This window comes from Syngnathus leptorhynchus, chromosome 1, assembly GCF_054491065.1.
Source record: "Syngnathus leptorhynchus isolate UIUO chromosome 1, UIUO_Slep, whole genome shotgun sequence".
NCBI classification, from domain to species: domain Eukaryota; kingdom Metazoa; phylum Chordata; class Actinopteri; order Syngnathiformes; family Syngnathidae; genus Syngnathus; species Syngnathus leptorhynchus.
Window position 1 is genome coordinate 25932886 of NC_141195.1, and position 17805 is coordinate 25950690.

Sequence of the window (17805 nt, forward strand, 5' to 3'; positions counted from 1 at the left end):
CGTGGCTTCCCAAACTGTTGATGAGACGCTTGTGCATTCTCTTTCCGATTTCCACTGAGAGCAAAGCGCTAGCTCGCTCGCTCGCTCGCTCGCGCGCGCGCTCGCTCGCTCGCTCGGCCCCTTTGGATTTCCTTTTGTGCTCACTTTTTCCAGTATAGTATGGAGTCAAATATCGGAGTCCCTTTAGAATGACGAGAAGACTCTCTTCAAGTTGAGCTGCTGCAAAGTGGGCTCCCTTGAGAAGGACAACAAAGCCGTGCGAACGTCTCTGCCATTGAGGAGGAAAGGCGGGAGCGGCTGAGCTGAGCGCTCAAAGCTCACATCCCGGTGTGACGTCGGAGGCTTTTGGAGCCTCGGTCTTGAGCCAGTCTGACCACGGACACGGTCGATTTGGAGGAACGGAGCTGCAATCGGCAACACGGCCGCTCCAGGCCGTTGATTTACCAATCGGGAGCAAATGATGACAAAGGCGTATCTTAGCTTCCTTGAAAAGAATCCTCCTTTGGGGGATTCAATTTGCCTTTGGCTCCTTTTCAGCTCAGGAGCAGCGGGTCACCTTGGGCCGTCAAGAAGGATTCAAAAGTGGCCGTTACGCTAAGCCCGCTAAACCTCACGCAAGCAGTAGGCGGGGCCCTCCTCTCAGCCTCCGGCCCGGCTGACATTTTCTTGAGCCTCAACCCTCTGCCGAGCGCCCGATGGGGCAGAACTGCTCTTCTGGGCCACCTTCCCGCTTTCGCCGGCACACGAGAGCGGGACTGCCTCGGACGGAAGATAAAAGGCTGGGTGCTGGCTGGCCAAAAGCACAACGGGTGAAGCGGCTAACGGCAGCTGCGCTAGCTGCGCCAGCGTGTTACCAAAGCCGTCTCAGCCTTTGTGCTTTTTCAATCAATCTTGCAAACTGTCCGGCCGCTGACAAACTCAAATGCCAGCTGAGAAATGTGGCCGGCGTAGGGCATCGCAGCGAGGGCATCGCAGCGAGGGCATCGCAGCGAGGGCATCGCAGCGAGGGCATCGTAGCGAGGGCATCGCAGCGAGGGCCGCTCTTCGGGCGAAAGGGCTCCATCTCCCGCGGCAACGAAAAGGTGGATGCAATTTGGGGGCTTCTTGCCTTTACCGAGGAAATGGAGAGACAGGCTGATAATGGCCAGCCAATGTGTATAGTATGTGGCCATAGCTAACCGTTCCATTATTCATGGGGCTGGCTGTGGAAAATGCAATGGCAGTGCTAATATGATATTGACCTAGCCCCAACTCTACACGAATGGCAAAGGAGACACACACACACACACACACACACACACACACACACAGGGCAGCCTCGTCTTACCGGAACGTATCGGTTCCTCTTTTAATCAATCCGCATATTCTACGTGATACTTGGAAACTCAATACTGAAAATGGCTTTGCTAAAGGTCAACTGAGCGAGCGGCTACAACCAGAAGAAGATGTCAACAACAACAGAGAAAGGAGCTATGGGAAGCTCGCTCACTCGGTCGCTCACTCGGTCGCTCACTCGGTCGCTCACTCGGTCGCTCACTCGGTCGCTCACTCGGTCGCTCACTCGGTCGCTCACTCGGTCGCTCACTCGGTCGCTCACTCGGTCACTCACTCGGTCACTCACTCGGTCACTCACTCGGTCACTCACTCACTCGCACCTACCTACCTGAAGGAAGAAAAGCTAAATGCACGCAACGCTCGCCATCGTATTGGCGCTACATAATAATACATTTTATTTGTAAAGCGCTTTTCATAAAAGTGCTAGAAAATCTACGGCGTCGGTCGCTCGTCAAAGCGTCGGCGGTCACGGGACTGAAGCAATTAAAGGCCTTTTCATAAAAGACGTCGTGTGGCAAAGTTTTGAGAACAGGTAAGAGCGGTCCAAAACGTGACTGGGTTGCCAGTCTGCGCATTCGTCACGCCTTTCCTCAATGGAAATACGACAATGGATTTGTGAACCGCGCCTGTGATCTCCACGCATAAACCAAGAGACGGTCGGTTACGCAAGGCCAAACGTTTGCCGCCATTTTTGCTTTTAGAACCCACCCGAGCTGAAACGGAGGGGGAGAAACGCGTGTATCAAAATTAGTCACGCATATACAGCTGCAATTTTCACCTGCTGTTCCCGATCCCTAATTTTGACGGCCGCAAATCTCTCCCTCTATTTAGTCGAAATCAAATGACGCCATGACTGAACAAATAGCGCAATTACCCCGCCCGGCTGATTCCCCTCCAAAAGGAACCAAAGCGGCTGCCGACAGGCAACGCTGCACCTGACAAAGCCGGCCGGCCGGCCACCGACGGAGCAGCAAAACAAGCCTTTGCTCAAAGGTCAAGCGGGAGAGCTGGCCAACAACCTTTGGGGGGGGGAACATTCAACAAGCACCCGCAGTTGCCGAGTTAAGACTGGCGCAAGAAGGCCACGACAGGTCAGAAAAACAACACAAACTAAAAAAAGGCATAGGCAAGTTGAGTGTTTGATGGCAGCCAAGTTGAGTGTTTGATGAGAGCCAAGTTGCGTGTTTGATGACAGACAGCCAAGTTGGGTGTTTGATGACAGACAGACAGCCAGCCCAGTTGGGTGTTTGATGAGAGCTGCACGAGCCGAAGACGGACGGACGGACGGACGGACGGCTCAGCTCGGCTTTACAACTGGAGCCTAAATGGCCCCTGTAAACATGTCCCATTAATTCCGAGGGACAAAAAACATTTATGCCACCTTTTAATGAGGTCAGCTTATTGTCAAGGCGCCGTGCGCCGCACAAAAGCCTCATTTGTCCGTGTCCGTAAAAGCCCATGCTTTGTAAGAGCCCGCCCGAGACGCTTTTACCGGCCGCGACCTCTCTCCTCCCATCCCCGTCATTGGAGGGCAAACCCGCATGCTAACAGCACCCAAAGGCCAATTCCAAAGGCCCGGCTTTCGGACCCGACTAAACCACGAGGTTGCCGTTTTCCACGGCTGACCACGGCGTCCGCGATTCAGCCGCCACGCACGCACGCACGCACGCACGCTCGAAGAAAGACACGGGCAGATCGGCCACATCCTTTGTTGACTTTCCTCCATTTTGCACGAGAGCGCGTTTACGTCACACACGTCAAGCCAAGAAGAGAAAGGACACGGGCGTGCCTTTGCAAGCGAGCATTTGACAAAGCGTGCGTGCGTGCGTGCGTGCGTGCGTGGTCAAAGCTCAGCTCAGCGCGCTTTCCAAACATGAAGCGTGTGCTCTTTTACCTCGTTGGTGTTCCAGCGGTGTCTCTCCTTGGGCAGCGAGGCGCATTTGGGGAGACATTCCAGCAGCTTCTTGGGCAGGTAGATTTTCAAATGTCCGTGTTCATCTGCAAGGGGAGGGAGCGGGACACCACAGCATCATCAGCGCGGCAAAGTCAGCGTCCACCACGGAGCTTTGCCTACATTTGCTCGGAGCCCAGCCGAGTAACGCAACGGGGCCCCGCCCGCGCTTACAAAGGCCGACGGTTTGATGAAGAAGGGATCGCAAAAGAAACAAACGCGGCCGAAACAAACCAGGCCAAGGGAATGCCCAGAAAGAGACAAAAGAGATAGCTGACTGTGTACTTTCAGAAGGTGGCCAGAAAAGAAAAGAAAAGAAGAGAAAGGACACGTCGCAGATAAGCGCAGCGTACGGGGCTTGCTGCGCATCTCGCCCGCCGCTCCGGGCCAAACGGCTCCGGATGGGCAATTTGGCGGGAGCGAGCCGAGCGGGGCCGCCGTGGAGCCGGAGCATGAAATTCTGCGCTAGCTACTCAATTGCAATTATCAGAGCGCCTTTGGGTGGGAGAAGCCCTTGCCTACGCCAGGCCGTCACCGAAAAAGGGGAGCGTGTCAAAGGAAAGAAAAAAAAGCCTATTAGGAGAAGTTCAACAAACATGCGCACACGGTTAACTGCCTGCAACAAACCCAATAAGACTCTTGATGTGTTCTTGGCCCTCAGCAAGCTCAGCCATCCATAAAAATCCCATCTCGAGGAGAGCAGAGGTGAGGTGAGGGCTGTCTCGCTCGCTCGCTCGCTCGCTCGCTCCCTCCCTCCCTCCCTCCCTCCCTCCCTCCCTCCCTCCCTCCCTCCCTCCGTCTGTCCAACACCTCTGGCCCGCAGTTACTCATCTCAATCGCTCGTGAACGGGCACAAACAAAAGCCTGCTTGGGATCAGAACTGCTCCGGCAAAGACCCAGATCCGGCCGCCAGAAGCGTGTCCGGACACAAACGGCCCCATTCGAGCCGCCCGCGCGCCGGAAGGGCCCGGCTAGCCAGAGACAGGGTCATCTGCCACGGCCGTGCCTAAGTCTGGCCTTCAAAGAACCACAGACAAAGATATGGAGCCAGGGCAAGCCCTCGGCTCGCGACTGACTGGAGGCAGATGGAGGAATGGATGGACGGACTGACAAACAGATGGGCCAACGCGTGGCCTCTCGCAGCGGCGATGTGCTACAGTTGTAATAGACAGAACAGATTCTTACTGTTGCTCTCAGCGTCATCACCGATACTCTTAGGTGGACCGTGGCCAGCGTAACACACACTTGATCTGAACATCCGATCCGGATTTCGAACTCTCTTCAGTCCTTCGGGAGGGAAAGACAAAAAAAAAAGGGGGGGGGGGGGGGCAGGGACAATCATTTTGGGAACCAAAGCGATGTCAATGTTTTCTTTGGGTCTGGAGAAATGTGCCCAAAGAAGATGAGGATTTGCAGTGAATGACTTAACATGCTCTAGCGACTCGAGGCAGCAGCAGCTCCTTTGACCTTGAATTGAAATGTTCCTTCATAAACGATTCTTCACTAAGGTAGCAGACTTTGTCTTCTTTTCCTAAAGGCTCACAGTTAACACAAAGCTTTGAGCTTATCTGTGTGCCTTTCATGGGTGCTGACACACGCGCACACACGCACGCACGCACGCACGCACGCGCGCACGCGCGCACGCACGCACGCACGCACACACACACACACACACACACACACACACACACACACACACACACACACACACACACACACACACACACACACACACACACACACACACACACACACACACACACACACACACACACGAGACTGACTGAAAAAAGTGATGCGGACGGCACCGAGTAAGCAACCCAACACGCAACGAAGCCCCCTCGTCACGGAGGGCTCAGCACTAGCTGCAAAGCCCCGCCCGAGGTCGAAAAGACAACCTGTTTGAAACCAGTGCGTTTATGATGCACTCTTATTTTGCATGCCGCTGCTTCTTGTGCCCCTCTGGGCCCGTCTGCCAGTAGAACTGGCCGTGCTCGGCAAAGGGACTCGCGCTTACGGACCCCGTCCGAATACGTGAGGGTGCTCTGTGGTGAACTCATTAGCCTACTGTACTCGCTCGCACCCATCGCGCGGACGGCTTCATTTGTGCCGCACTCACATTGCCAAGCGTTTGAGTGTGGCTCGGCATCGCCCCCTAGTGGCACTACGTCCATTAGCTGGACAGAGGAAAGGGAGCACAAAATCCTTGACGGGTCCAAAGGCTGCCGCCAACAGAAAGCACAAGCGGGAAATTTCGTGCAATGCATTTTGCAAAGCATTTTGGCCAGGTGCGCCAGGACCTCAGCGTCACGTGAATGGAGATGGATCAAGGCAACGTCTCAGTGTGCAACGTGCACGCCATGCAGGGGTCCAAGAATCATTAGTTCTATCTGAGGTGACACTAAACCTTGTCAAGCCAGCGCTGCCCAACACCTAGTCAGGAAGCCAATCGACCCCCCCCCCCCCCTTCCCCCACCTTGCCAATTCCACGCTTCGTCCCAACTGCCGCAACTCGAAGTGGCAGCATGGCTTTCATTTCACCTTCGTGAGCCGTGTGAAGAAGTCATCACGTAGCGGACGGGCAGCCGCAATTAGCCTCCATTCCCTGCAACCTTTGCTCCGAATCCGTCCCCCGACGTGATGACATTCGGCCCGGCGAAGTGGGAGGGTGGGTAGGTGCGCTCCACCGCGGCTCCACGCGGCAACCCTTGCAAACCCTTGTGGGCCAAGGACGGAGGCAAACTGGCACCAGGACCCAATTCGCCTGAACTGGGGTTGACACGGCCAGCGCGCGCTGGATGTCAAAGACGCACGTCGCTCGCTCGCTCGCTCGTTTGGAGCGGGACACGTATGTCCTCGAGCTTGCTTTCGTTCCCCGCATAAAAACTCGAGTGACGCGAGGCGGCCACCGGTGAAGTTGCACGACGCCCGCCACCTGACAGACACGCTGTCATGAACTTGGCTCGGAGCCCACGTCCGCGGTCGACACGACTCGACACGCCGTGCCGCGCCGCGCCGCACCGCGCCGCGCCGCACCGCGCCGCCAGACCGCACCACTCACTACCCGCACTCGTCCTTCCGTGCTCGGCGGTGGGACCGAGCGAGGCAACGACAAAAGCGAGCTAATATTAGCCGGCCACCATCTCCACCTTGGAGCCGTCGGAAAACGGCAGGCAACGGAGATGGGCTTTTTGTTTGCTGGCTGGTCTCTTCGGGTTTTTGCTTTTTTAAATTTGCTCTTTGAGGGGGGGGGGGGGCACATACGTCTCCGGTCGCGCGCGTCGCCTGCTCTGCTCGCCTCTTCATACTATTCGCCGACATCAAGCAAAATCAGACACGCTCACGTCGCAAGTGAATGCATGCGGTTCTATTTCTCCTACCTTCCGGCTTGATTTCGGCAGCCATTTCCTCTTCGCGCGCAACATCCTTCTACTCCTCCTCCTTCGCCTCGCGACCGTGGGTAACACGCGCGTGCACGATGAGAACAGCACGCGGAGGAGCGGCGGCCAGTCCGTTCGAACCAGGCCAACTTACTATTGGCTGCCAGCAGCTGACTGACAAATACGCACACATCTCCCCCCTCCCCGTCCTCGCTTTTTGTGTGTGTATGTGCTTGTGTCTGCGCGCGTGCACGTGCGTGTTGCTCGCGTGCGTGCGCGCGCGCGCGTGCGCATTACAATATGACTTGGCATTGAGACCTCGGTGTTAGACTCGGGCCGCAGGTCCATACACGAACGACTGTTGAGTCCGATCACTACCTAAATTTTGGGGGTAAATTTGAGCTCTCTGAGTTAGTGCCGCCCGTGCCCGTCGACAAGTGTCGCATTTCCCCACATATATTGTCTCAATTGCTAATCTCACAAACAAATACAACCCAGGTAACGAGAGGCAGGTGACGGCGATTCCACTGAGTACGGGTAGACACAGGAGGGGAGGGGAGGGGCGAGTGCACAGAGACGTGAACGGAAACCATGACAAAACTGACACACGAGGAAATGACGACCAGAGACGAGACGAGACAGCTACCAGTCTACACAAATTACTGCACGTGACAGAATGATAATGACGACGTCGTGCGAGGCCTAACGCTAAGTGCGTTTTGGGCGCGCAGGCCGCTGGTACTGGTTGTAGGCCGACTGATCATTCCCTGAATATGCATTGTTTGTTCAGATATCACCGGAAGGGAAGAGGGGCAACATGGCGTCCCGGACACACGAAAACCTCTGAGCTCCGCACGTCAAGTCCCAAATGTTTGTCAAAACGTAATTTCAGCTCAACAATTGCTCACAGAACTCCAGCGTGACTTCCAAAACAGGCAAGTGATCGATGGGCACGGTGAGCAGGAAAAGCTAATGCTGACTCTCCAAAAAACTTTTCTTGGTGCTGCTGCGGTTTCGGAGCTATTACACATTTAATTTCTAGCAATGACGTCACCCGGCCCCCCATTTACTGCGAAATGAACCAAACATCGTACCGTTCGTTTGTGCTGCATAAACTTTTGTTTGTGCTGCTACGGTTTTGCTGATATGACACTTCATTTCTAGCAATGACGTCACCGTATTTCAAGCTCCTGGAATCCCACTGATGCAGGACGAACTTTTACAGGACGAATGTTGTGCTCTCCTGCTTGGAGGGAGATCTTGGGCCTGGTTGGATTTTTTTTTCTCTCTCGCATTTCATATTAGGATTCCGCCTTTCTTTGACCAACTACGAGCGATCTAATAGCAGATGCTTGAGCCTGATACGCGATGCTACTCGCTGGCTGGCTGGCTGGCGCAGCAGTGCTGAAACGCGGTGCTGAACGGACAGCTCCCTGCTGCCTTGCACAGAGGAGCGTGAACCAAAGCGGGCCTTTGCGGTTGAAAAAAAACTAACCGTAAAACGGTACTATGTCCAGAAAAGACAAAAGTGCATTGTTTATCATGCAAACGTACGCGCTGTTCTGAAGCGGAATTATTACGTTTTGTAGCATTTTGGCATGAAAAAAAATCCACAGCCTATGGTATTAAAAAAAAAATCGGACCATCTGAATTTACTGCATCTGGTGTTTGTCCATCTCCACGACTTCCTTGTCCAGCTCTTGCAAGTGGATTACTATCCCAGCTTGTCAGCTGCCATGCAGGGCCGGCATCTTTTTGCTTCTGCTCTGCACCCCGTTTAGAAACAGATGTGATATCACCTTTCCTCTTCATTAACTATTTCAAAAAGTCCGGTTAACCCATATATAGAAAGTAGAAAATGTGGTAGAACTTCGTTTACCTTCGATGTATTTACCAACAAAACTCTCAACCTTCTAGTATTCTAACGCCATGACGAAATATTGCTAAAAGTGAAGTGAATTGCTGCGAACTTGTCTGTTGATAACTTATCGGAACTTGTTTTGCGGCAACTCGACTGCTTTCAAGTCGGGTTTTTTTTTCACGGCTGTTCCACTTGTCAGGTCTCCTTGGACGGAAGTCGGTCAGCTGACCAAGACAGACACACCACAGAAAAAAGTCCAGCAGCGCCTTCTTGACTCGCTCGGTTAATTTGAATTGAGCAATTGAAGCCGTGCATACCAGCAGGATGAAAAAAGGCTCTTCGCTGGCGCTGGCGCCGGCGCTGCCGCTGCTTTTTTGCAGCCTGAAATCAACTCATCCAATGATCAGCCAGAGTGCAGCACGCACGCCTGTGACGCGTAAAGACGCATTCACTTGCGCTGGGAAATGAACTGTTTCGGCAGTCCAAAACTGTATGTGTAAAACAGTGGCATCGCACCGGACGTGGCCAGGGCTTTGGTGGGGTTAAAACCTGCCCCCCCCCCCCCCCCCCCCCCCCCCCCCCCCCCGCTTGTCCAGCCAGTGTTTTAAAGAACGAACGATGACCGGTGTACCTGTCCCAAAGTGCTTGTGTTGTACTGTACACCCGCCACGCGAGATGGCGCCCGAGTGCGACAGCTATTCTTGTGTAACTGATGACGTAACGAAGAAGAAATGACTGGCAGGAAACATGGCGACTGCCTTAGACGACGATGAGATCTCCAGTGATGATTACTATTCCCTGCTTAACGTCCGACGAGAGGTACATTTTGCAATTTTCTCGAAAAGAACTAATAAGTGCGAAGGTGCTCTGGCGAGTGCCATCGAGTCTGGCCGTCATGCGCCCGTGTTGCCTTCCGGTTGCGCTTGTCACGATGTTCAACAAGTTAGCCAAATGGCTAACTTGTGACCCTCGACATTGATTTCGGTATGTAAACTTTTTTTCCAGAGCGCGAAACAAGTTGATGGCTGACAGGCAGCCACCAAGCGGTCAACGAACCGAACCGGCTAGTGCTCGTGCACGCACTTACGCACGCACGCACGCTTTTGCCCTTGTGCGGGCCCTTCCTTCCTTCCTTCCTTCCTTCCTTCCTTCCTTCCTTCCTTCCTTCCGTCCGGTCGCCTCGCCTCCGTGTTGACCTCTTGGTGTTTGCAGCGCGCTCAGTGCAGTGCGAGTTGGCTATTGCTGTGGCCCTCGACTACACCCGGATTTACTTCCAGTTGATCAGCTTAGACATGCTTGATGTCAATAGGATCGCGTGCTCCCTCACAGGTGTCTCCTTTTTAATGCAGCGTGCCACGTTGCGAGCAGCGAGCGCGCTAGACGAACCCTCGTCGGTAGACTGTAAAGAGTCACAATATTATTGGGGCGACTGGAGAAAATGCTCCTATTTCCAAAGTCCTCGAACAGCTTCTTCGGAATTCACTGTCATTCCTAAGAGCCGTAATCACCATTTAAAAGAGTTGACCAATTAGACAGCGTTAATGCTCACCCCTGCCGGGCGGTGCCCTGGCGTCCGGTCCTTGCCGCTCTTTTGTTGTCACACTTCTGATTGTGACTCAACGCGCGGCGGCACTTTGTACGCAGCCATGGTTGTTTATGAGTAAAGCTGTCGCTGTACAAGCAACGAAAGCTTCACGGCCGGTCGGTCGGTCGGTCGGTCGGTCGGTCGTCGTCGGTCTCCCGAGCGCTCTTTCCCGCTTTTGGTGGATGGATGAGTGCTTCTCTTGCAGAGGCATCAGATACACGGCCAATGGCTTGCCACATTGTTGGTTTTGAAATAATTGCAAGATTGCGCTCGACACTGCACGGAGGGGGCCCCAAAATGGGAATGGATGCGCGGTGTGGACCGAGCATTTGACGCTCTCTGCCGGCCAGTTGTTTGACTACAATCATCCCCTAGCCTTTTGTACTTTGTATGATTTGACATTTCCCCCAAGTCAATAGTTGTGCATTTGGTGAACGTTGTGCTTCAGGCAACGCAGGAGCAGCTGAAGGCGGCGTACAGACGCTTGTGCATGTTATACCACCCAGACAAACATCGGGATCCCGAACTCAAGCGCCAAGCAGAGTGTCTTTTTAACCTGGTGCACCAAGCTTACGAAGGTAACTCGCCGATGACCCAAATCCGGAGCCAGAGCGACGTTTGCTTTGTGTTTCTCTAGTGCTGAGTGATCCGCAGGCACGAGCTATCTACGACATCTACGGCAAGCGCGGACTTGACGTCGACGGATGGGAGGTCAGTCGGTCGAGTGACGCTTTATCTTCGGGTGACTCGCGCAGTCTTGACCTGTGTTGAGATGGCCACGTGTGGCCAAAGCTCTGTCACAGATGAGCAGTCTTTTGTGATGAAAGCGCTCCTTGTACGGACGGTGGCACAGTGTGTTGTTCCTCCAGGTGATCGAGAGGAAAAGAACCCCTGCGGAGATTCGAGAGGAGTACGAGCGTCTTCAGAAGGAGCGAGAGGAGAGGAGACTACAGCAAAGGACCAACCCGAAGGTGCGATGGCTCGCCGGAGAGGGCTGGCCGACCTGACGGCTGGCCCGCTGCACTCACGCCCCCCCCTCGCTTCAAAGGGAACAATTAGCGTGGGCGTCGATGCCACGGACCTCTTTGATCGCTACGAGGAGGACTACGAGGACATGGGTGGAGGCGGCGTCCCGCACCTGGAAATCAACAAGATGCACATCTCCCAATCCATCGAGGTCCGTCTCTTTTGTGCGTGCGTGCGAGCGAGCGAGCAAGCGTGCGTGGCAGCCGTTGTGAACTGTGCGCACGCATGCTCTCTTCCCCAGGCCCCTCTCACTGCCAACGACACGGCCATCTTGTCCGGTTCTTTGTCTACGCACAATGGAAATGGAGGCGGGACAATTAACTTGGCCTTGAGGAGAGTTACCTCGGCTCAAGGTTGGGGAGAGGTATGTCGCCCAAACGAAAGCGCCCGGCGCTTTTCTGTCGACCCCGTCGGTGAAGAGCCGCAATGTCGGATTTGCTTTGTATCCACGTTGTTTGGGAGCCGCGGACAGCGCTTTGTTTGTGCCCGCAGATGGAGCTGGGCGCCGGGGACACCCACGGACCTCTCTTTGGGATGAAAGTCTTCCGCAATTTGACGCCACGCTTGTAAGACTTTGGCGTTCCCAGGATGAGCGGAGCGGACGAAGGTGCCAGTGTTGTCTTTCCTGCTCTTTTTTCCCCCCGAGCTACGTGACGGCGCAGTGCGGACTGCAGTTTTCCTCGCGAGGCGTGCGTCCCGGCCTCACCACCGTGCTGGCCCGCCACCTGGACAAGAACACCATGGGTTACCTGCAGTGGCGTTGGGGCATCCACTCGTCCATGAACACCAGCGTAGTCCGGGACACCAAGAGCAGCCATTTCACCTTGGCCCTGCAGGTGTGCCGCCCGGTCTCGCTCGCTCGCTCGCCGCTTGCTCGTCACTCGCCGCCGCTTTTGCTCCCTCTTTGCAGCTGGGGATTCCGCACACTTTTATGATGATGAGCTACCAGTACAAGTTCCAGGACGAAGACCAGACCAGAATTAAGGGCTCAATCAAGTCGGTAGCCAGATGGGAACCTGGTTTTTCCCCACTCCACGCTTTTTGCTGCAGCCGCTGCGCTTGTGTGTGTGTGCGTGTGTGTGTGTGTGCGTGCGTGCGTGCGTGCGCGCGCGCTACAGGTCCGGCTTCTTTGGGACTGTGCTGGAGTACGGCGCCGAGAGGAAAATCAGCCGACACAGCGTTCTGGGGGCCGTGGTCAGCGTCGGGGTGCCTCAGGGCGTCTCGCTCAAGGTCAAGTGAGTGGCGCTCGCTCGCTCGCTCGGACAAGCCTGGCTCGGCCGCAACCTGCCGTCGAGGCAGGCAGGGCGCCATCCGCAAATAGCAGATCATCCGAGCCGGCGTCTGTGCGCAGACTAAACCGAGCCAGCCAGACGTACCTCTTTCCCGTTCACCTGACCGACCAACTCCTGCCCAGCGCCGTGTTTTACGCCACGGTGGGACCGCTGGTGGTCTACCTGGCCGTGCGGCAGCTCGTCATCCGGCCGTACGTGCGGGCCCAGAAGGAACGGTGCGAAATTGGAGGCCGTAGACCTACCGGGCTCAATGATGACGTTCGGTTGAAGCTCCGTCCCCTCCGTCTTCCGACAGGGACTTGGAGAAGCAGCGGCAAAGCTCGGCTTCCAATACGGCCAAGAAGAAGCAGGAGGCGGAGGCGGCGGTGAGCGCCGCTTCATTTCAAAGCCAGGCCGATGCCGCGACGAGATGCGAACCCACACGTCTGGCTGACGTCCCCCCTCTCGGCTGACCGTCCGCTTGCCTTTGTCATCCGTGCAGGTCTTGCTCATGCGGGAGTCCGTGCGGAGGATTATCGAAGCCGAGGAGTCTCGAATGGGTACGGACGGATGGACGGCCGGCCGGCCGGCGGGCCACCTTTGAAAGGCCAGCGAGCGCCGTTGTTCTTTGGAGACGCTCTGCAAATTCCAAACATTTCATTGTGTTTGGTCGTCAAAAGTGGCCGCTCGGAGGCCTTGCCAAATACTTAGCATTTTCCGGCATTTTTCGGGATCTCCTCTTCCCGTCGCTCCGGTGTTGCGCTCGTCCCAGAGGTCATCGGGCCGTCTTCCCGCTTACGTGCTGCTGTGCCGTGCCGTGCCGCCCCACCAGGTCTGATCATCCTCAACGCCTGGTACGGCAAGTTCGTGACGGACAACAGCCGGAGACACGAGCGGGCCAAGGTGATCGACGTGAGCGTGCCGCTGCAGTGTCTGGTGAAGGACTCCAAACTCATCCTCACCGAAGCCGCCAAGGTATCCCGATGCCGACCGGATGGCAAATGCCGCCGTCAAATTTCCGAGCCTTTTTTTTTTTGCCGGCCTCGCTCTTAGGACCGGGGGGGAATATTTGAACGGATTATTCCGTCGACCGTCCCATTTGTTGAGTCGGCGCGTGAAGATGACGTGATTCCGCCTTTGCGCTTGCTTGTCCCTCTGCTCTGTCTCTTAGTCCGGCCTGCCCGGTTTCTATGACCCGTGCGTGGGGGAGGAAAAGAGCCTCAAGGTGCTGTACCAGTTCCGCGGCGTCATGCATCAAGTCCTGTCCGGAGACTCCGAAGCACTCAGGATACCAAAGCAATGTGAGTCATCTCCACAGACCGAGCGGAGTTCTCTTTTGGGAAAAATGCTTTCAGGCTGCGTCTGTGCTTGATTCTCTTTGCAGCTCACAGGATCGATACGGACACATAGGGGAAGTTGTTCCTGTGCCGCTCATCTTTCCTTTTGGAGCCAAGAGAGGCCAAGTCTCGGTCACTCCATAAGGCGTCGCTGGCTCGCTCAGTAAAACACGGCGGCCGATGGCAAATGAAGCTTGACAAACGGTATCCCCAGACACGGTTGGGCTCTGCTTGAAATGTGACACTGATAATGACGTCTTCTTGGCATCTTTGGGCGTACATTTACTCCACTTAAGGATGGTCAACGTTTTGTTTGACCTTGCAGTGCCTGCGTGATTTAAAAGACAATTGCAGCCGTTTGTGTACCAGAATATTAAAAAACTCTCTCAGTCTAGGTTAATTGTGTTGTTGTTGTTTTTTTTTTCTTCTTTTTGACTTTTGCTGTTGATATTGAGCTGGCTCAAAAGAACCAACAAGGACACTTGTTGTCTTTTCCCAAGCCGTTCCCTCTTGGGCTCAAGACAAGTTCTTCTGTCCAAATCTCCCAATTTGCGCATAATTAGCCTAGACTAGAGCATGAGTACCTGGCATTGCTGTCATGATGTTGATCCCAAAGCAGTGCTGGCCCAAAACCATTATTCTCTTCAGTTTCACCTGATTGGTCTTGGAAAGGTTGAACCGCTGAGGCAACTGGACTCTTGATTTGCTGCACTTGATGCGTTTGTTTGTTCTTTACAAATGTGCAAAATGACCTAGCCATTTGCATCTTTCAGCTACTTCCTGTAGCCTTCCTCACAAGCTTCTGGCTGAAAGAGCTTTTTAAATAGTATGACAACCACGGGGTTGGTAAAACCCCGTCCGAGTCCCAAATGAGCGTTGCAATTCGCTTTTCAAATGGAAACACCTTTGTCAGTGCCACACCCGCTCGCTGATAGCGCCTAAATCTGTTTACATTCGAGCCCTTTCCAATCAAGCACCCTACAAATACAATCCGAAATCTGCTTCGGGGACAAAATAGCCATAAAAAAATATATATATTTATTTATCTTAATTCCCCCCCCCCCATCAAGTAAATTGTTATTATTCAGTGTATTGAGCACAAGTCCGTATTTCTTGTGAAGAAGTCAAACGCGTTGTTTCCCCACTTGGATTGTCGGAGGACACGCCCACTTGATGACGCACGCGATGTGAAGCCACCGGCACAGTGTTGCGTTGCCTCACGTGACGTCGTTTGTCTGCACTCGTCACGGCAAAAATTACGGCAGAAGCGCTACATGCGCATTTCGTCGCTAAGAATAAGATTTGTAAATGTTTGTCATTGAAGGTAACTCTCCAAGTCGACATCATGTTGTCCCATCAAAAGATGAAATGAAAGCATCAGGGAAAATCCGCAGCAAAACCTCCGTAAGTGACGACTCACCTCCAAGTATGCACTTGGATCAATGCAAACCGTGCACCGGTGGCAACACACTTGGATCAATGCAAACCGTGCACCGGTGGCAACGTAAGATGGCTGCCTTCTGGCTTCAACCGCGAGAAGCCAATCGGGAGTTCATCATCGAGGCGTTCGCGTCGCGTCGTTGGTTTGCAGTTGACACCGACTGCAGCCACGCCACGACTGGCCTCGCCTTGTTGGTACCGAAAGCAAGAATGACTTGATGCTTTCGTTTCGATGCTCGACGTTTCTTTTCTGAGTGAAGCGCGACACTCGATCGCATCCGGTAAGCCACAACGTCGCTGCCTCATCGAATGGAATCGAATCGACTTGAGCGTTTACTTCGCCTTGAACTTCCGCGTCGAGTTTATTGCAGAAGTTGACATCTCCGGCCGGTTCGACCTCATTCAGATTTCGAAGACGCCGTGTGTGGTCCGTCCATGAAGTGGAGTCGGAATGGGTGCAACGCAGAGCTTCGATTCCGTCCCTCAGAGTCCGTCTCCCGTTTCTACCGTGCCCGAGGTACGTCGAAAGCAACCGTTGCATTTGTGCCTGCCGACGCGGTGACTGGGAATAGGCCGCGGAGGAGGATCAAGTCACGGGCGACGGAATGACTTTCTGCCCAGCCCACTTTGAGGCAAACAAGAGCACCGCGGGGCTCCTTCACATGCAAACAGCCACAAGCGTAGGGCCGGTGATGGCCGGGGCCGGACGGAGGGACAGATCCCTCAGAGGGTCCGGCGATCGCCACGCGGATCCCGACAACATTGCTGCCCTGCCCTGCCCTGCCCGTGCCTCGCACATAGACTCAGTCTCGGCTGACTGAGCCAAGCCAGCCGGGCCCGTCTGAGCTCATTAGCGCCACCTGGCTTGAACCAAAGTCATCCCCATCTGTGTCCGGCACGCCTCCATTTGACACGAGTGCTCTTGGGCGGTTGTTTGGTTGTCTGCGAGCTTCACCTGGCTTTGCTCTTTACTCATCAGGGCTCTGTTCCTCTGGATGTCCTGGAAGAGATCTTCTTGAAGCTCCCCCCTCAGCAAGTGGTCCTGATTTGTCGCTTAGTGTGCCGTCAATGGAAAGACGTCGCCGACAGCCAGTCCTTATGGAGAGAGCGCTGCCGTCGGGAAGGCCACCGGCTCCTCGACGCGTCCAGAGTCCCCCGAGACTGGCGCTTGTTTTACTTCTTGTGCAAGAAGAAACGAAATCTTCTCAAGAACCCGCGGGCTGAAGGTCGGGAATGCAGACAGGCCCGCCTTCCGCCGTCGCTAGCTACCTTTTTCTCACGCCGCCCACGGTCTTTCCAGATCAGATGAGAGGTTGGCAGATCTCGGAGAACGGCGGCGACCACTGGAAGGTCGACGGTGTCTTGGTGGCGCACCCCAACCAAGGCGTCAAGAACAACTTTGTGACTTCGTACGGGTAAGGGCGACGGGGAGGGGACGGGCCCGAGTCAACCCGCCTTGGCCGTGAGCTTTTCATTTGATGTCCCCCAGCATGTGCAGCAAGTCCCAGCTGATTGATCTGGAGTCGGAAGGTTACGCCGCATCCTTCATGGACCGGATCCAGCCGCACATCAGAATAGCCGACTGGTAAGCGCTCGCGCGGACCCAAGCTAAGGGGCACCGATGCACGGGGTCGAAATGCTCAGCCGATAAAAAACAAGGAAGCCAAGGCGGATCCGCGGCAGCGGCCTGATGCTTTTGGAGAAACGCGTCGCGTTTTGAAAAGCACGCGCAAGCCCCGCCAAACCGATCCGGCCTCCACCAAAGCGCTGACGTCACAATGTGAAGTGCGTGGTGCTGCCGCCGCCGCATTAGCCGCCCGCCAATGTATTGAAATCCATGTTTTTGAAAGTCTTGCCGCGGTCTGGACTTGAGGGCCAGCCCGCTGACCCTCGTCCCGCTGACCCCGCCTTGCATTATAGGTATGCCCCTCGATGGGACTGCGGCTGTCAATACAAGATCCACGTGGAGCTGCTAAATCAAAGGAAGAAGCCAATTGAGAGCTTTTCCCCCGACGAGATTTATTTTCAGCAATGGAACGATGGCAAATGGAAGCAGGTATGAAGGCAGAGCCACCTTGAGGAAAATTGAGTCGGAGCAACAAGGGAAAAGCCCTAACCGTATCCCCTCCTCAGATCACACACGTGTTCCACAACTACGGGCCAGGAGTGAGATACATCCGCTTCGTCCACGGCGGCAAGGACACCCAGTTCTGGGCCGGGTGGTACGGAATCCGTCTTACGGACAGCTGCGTGGAGATATGTCCCGCCGTGGAAACCTAGTTAGATGCGCTTCACTTGGTTGAAAGTTGACGTCTAAAGCTTTTGTTTTGGAGTCCGCGGGCCTCGGCCGGTCTTCTGCATCCGCCCGCGTGCGCTCCCGGCGCCGTCCCCCGCCAAGTCACCGCCGTCTTTGAGGCGGCTCTCCTCGCTCCGGCACCGGGACGTGTCCGACGCTCGGGGCGTTTGCGAGCGGCCTCCGGTTGTCTGGCGGGATTTCTCTGTCGACGCGTACCGTCTGAACGTTCGCTCGTCAATAAAAGGGAGGATTTGCAGTTTGGGTTTGAAATGCGTTCCGAGACGTGTCAATCGAAAAAGGGGCGATTGGCTCGGTTTGAGATG

General features: G+C 55.0%; 3 protein-coding genes across 7 annotated transcripts in view; 2 read left to right on the top strand and 1 right to left on the bottom strand.

Annotated features, from left to right (window-relative positions):
* The window catches only part of LOC147063092 (calmodulin-binding transcription activator 1-like), a 68002-nt gene extending 61204 nt beyond the window's left edge, over positions 1-6798 (bottom strand). Inside the window, exons 1-3 of one of the 2 annotated variants that reach the window (XM_085919181.1) lie at positions 6667-6798; positions 4472-4573; positions 3230-3333 (exon numbers count right to left, since the gene is read on the bottom strand). In XM_085919181.1, coding sequence (XP_085775307.1) covers positions 3230-3333; positions 4472-4573; positions 6667-6691 — 231 coding nt within the window. In that variant the 5' untranslated portion in view covers positions 6692-6798. Of the gene's footprint in view, positions 1-3229; positions 3334-4471; positions 4806-6666 lie in introns of those variants that run through there. The other variant, XR_015066986.1, reaches the window with a different exon arrangement.
* Positions 6799-7019: 221 nt separating this feature from the next.
* Positions 7020-14140, top strand: LOC147063093 (dnaJ homolog subfamily C member 11). 3 transcript variants are annotated; one of them, XM_085933483.1, is made up of 17 exons: positions 7020-7378; positions 7457-7601; positions 10561-10690; positions 10750-10823; positions 10982-11083; positions 11161-11289; positions 11380-11502; positions 11631-11704; positions 11785-11974; positions 12049-12134; positions 12257-12373; positions 12490-12645; positions 12726-12795; positions 12912-12969; positions 13242-13384; positions 13581-13710; positions 13794-14140. In XM_085933483.1, the coding sequence occupies exons 3-17, from the start codon at positions 10603-10605 to the stop codon at positions 13817-13819; spliced, it is 1566 nt and encodes a 521-aa protein (XP_085789609.1). In that variant the 5' UTR covers positions 7020-7378; positions 7457-7601; positions 10561-10602; the 3' UTR covers positions 13820-14140. The 3 variants fall into 3 exon arrangements, with proteins under 3 accessions (XP_085789609.1, XP_085789519.1, XP_085789693.1); XM_085933393.1 differs by lacking the exons at positions 7020-7378; positions 7457-7601 and adding an exon at positions 9178-9346; XM_085933567.1 differs by lacking the exons at positions 7020-7378; positions 7457-7601 and adding an exon at positions 9364-9511.
* An 832-nt stretch (positions 14141-14972) lies between these two features.
* On the top strand, positions 14973-17738 carry LOC147063094 (F-box only protein 6-like). 2 transcript variants are annotated; one of them, XM_085934069.1, is made up of 7 exons: positions 14973-15150; positions 15593-15703; positions 16166-16412; positions 16487-16601; positions 16676-16771; positions 17107-17242; positions 17320-17738. In XM_085934069.1, the coding sequence occupies exons 2-7, from the start codon at positions 15638-15640 to the stop codon at positions 17464-17466; spliced, it is 807 nt and encodes a 268-aa protein (XP_085790195.1). In that variant the 5' UTR covers positions 14973-15150; positions 15593-15637; the 3' UTR covers positions 17467-17738. The 2 variants fall into 2 exon arrangements, with proteins under 2 accessions (XP_085790195.1, XP_085790107.1); XM_085933981.1 differs by lacking the exon at positions 14973-15150 and adding an exon at positions 15238-15467.
* The last annotated feature ends 67 nt before the right edge of the window (positions 17739-17805 follow it).

What these genes read in the sequence shown, in the direction of transcription:
- LOC147063093 (XM_085933393.1), top strand. Translation starts at nt 9,275, where the DNA reads ATGGCGACTGCCTTAGACGACGATGAGATCTCCAGTGATGATTACTAT. An exon ending in CGGCTCAAGGTTGGGGAGAG is followed by an intron (nt 11,503 to 11,630) that starts GTATGTCGCCCA and finishes TTGTGCCCGCAG; the next exon opens with ATGGAGCTGGGCGCCGGGGA. An exon ending in AGAATTAAGGGCTCAATCAA is followed by an intron (nt 12,135 to 12,256) that starts GTCGGTAGCCAG and finishes CGCGCGCTACAG; the next exon opens with GTCCGGCTTCTTTGGGACTG.
- LOC147063094 (XM_085934069.1), top strand. Translation starts at nt 15,638, where the DNA reads ATGGGTGCAACGCAGAGCTTCGATTCCGTCCCTCAGAGTCCGTCTCCC. An exon ending in CCGTTTCTACCGTGCCCGAG is followed by an intron (nt 15,704 to 16,165) that starts GTACGTCGAAAG and finishes TTTACTCATCAG; the next exon opens with GGCTCTGTTCCTCTGGATGT. An exon ending in CAAGAACCCGCGGGCTGAAG is followed by an intron (nt 16,413 to 16,486) that starts GTCGGGAATGCA and finishes CGGTCTTTCCAG; the next exon opens with ATCAGATGAGAGGTTGGCAG.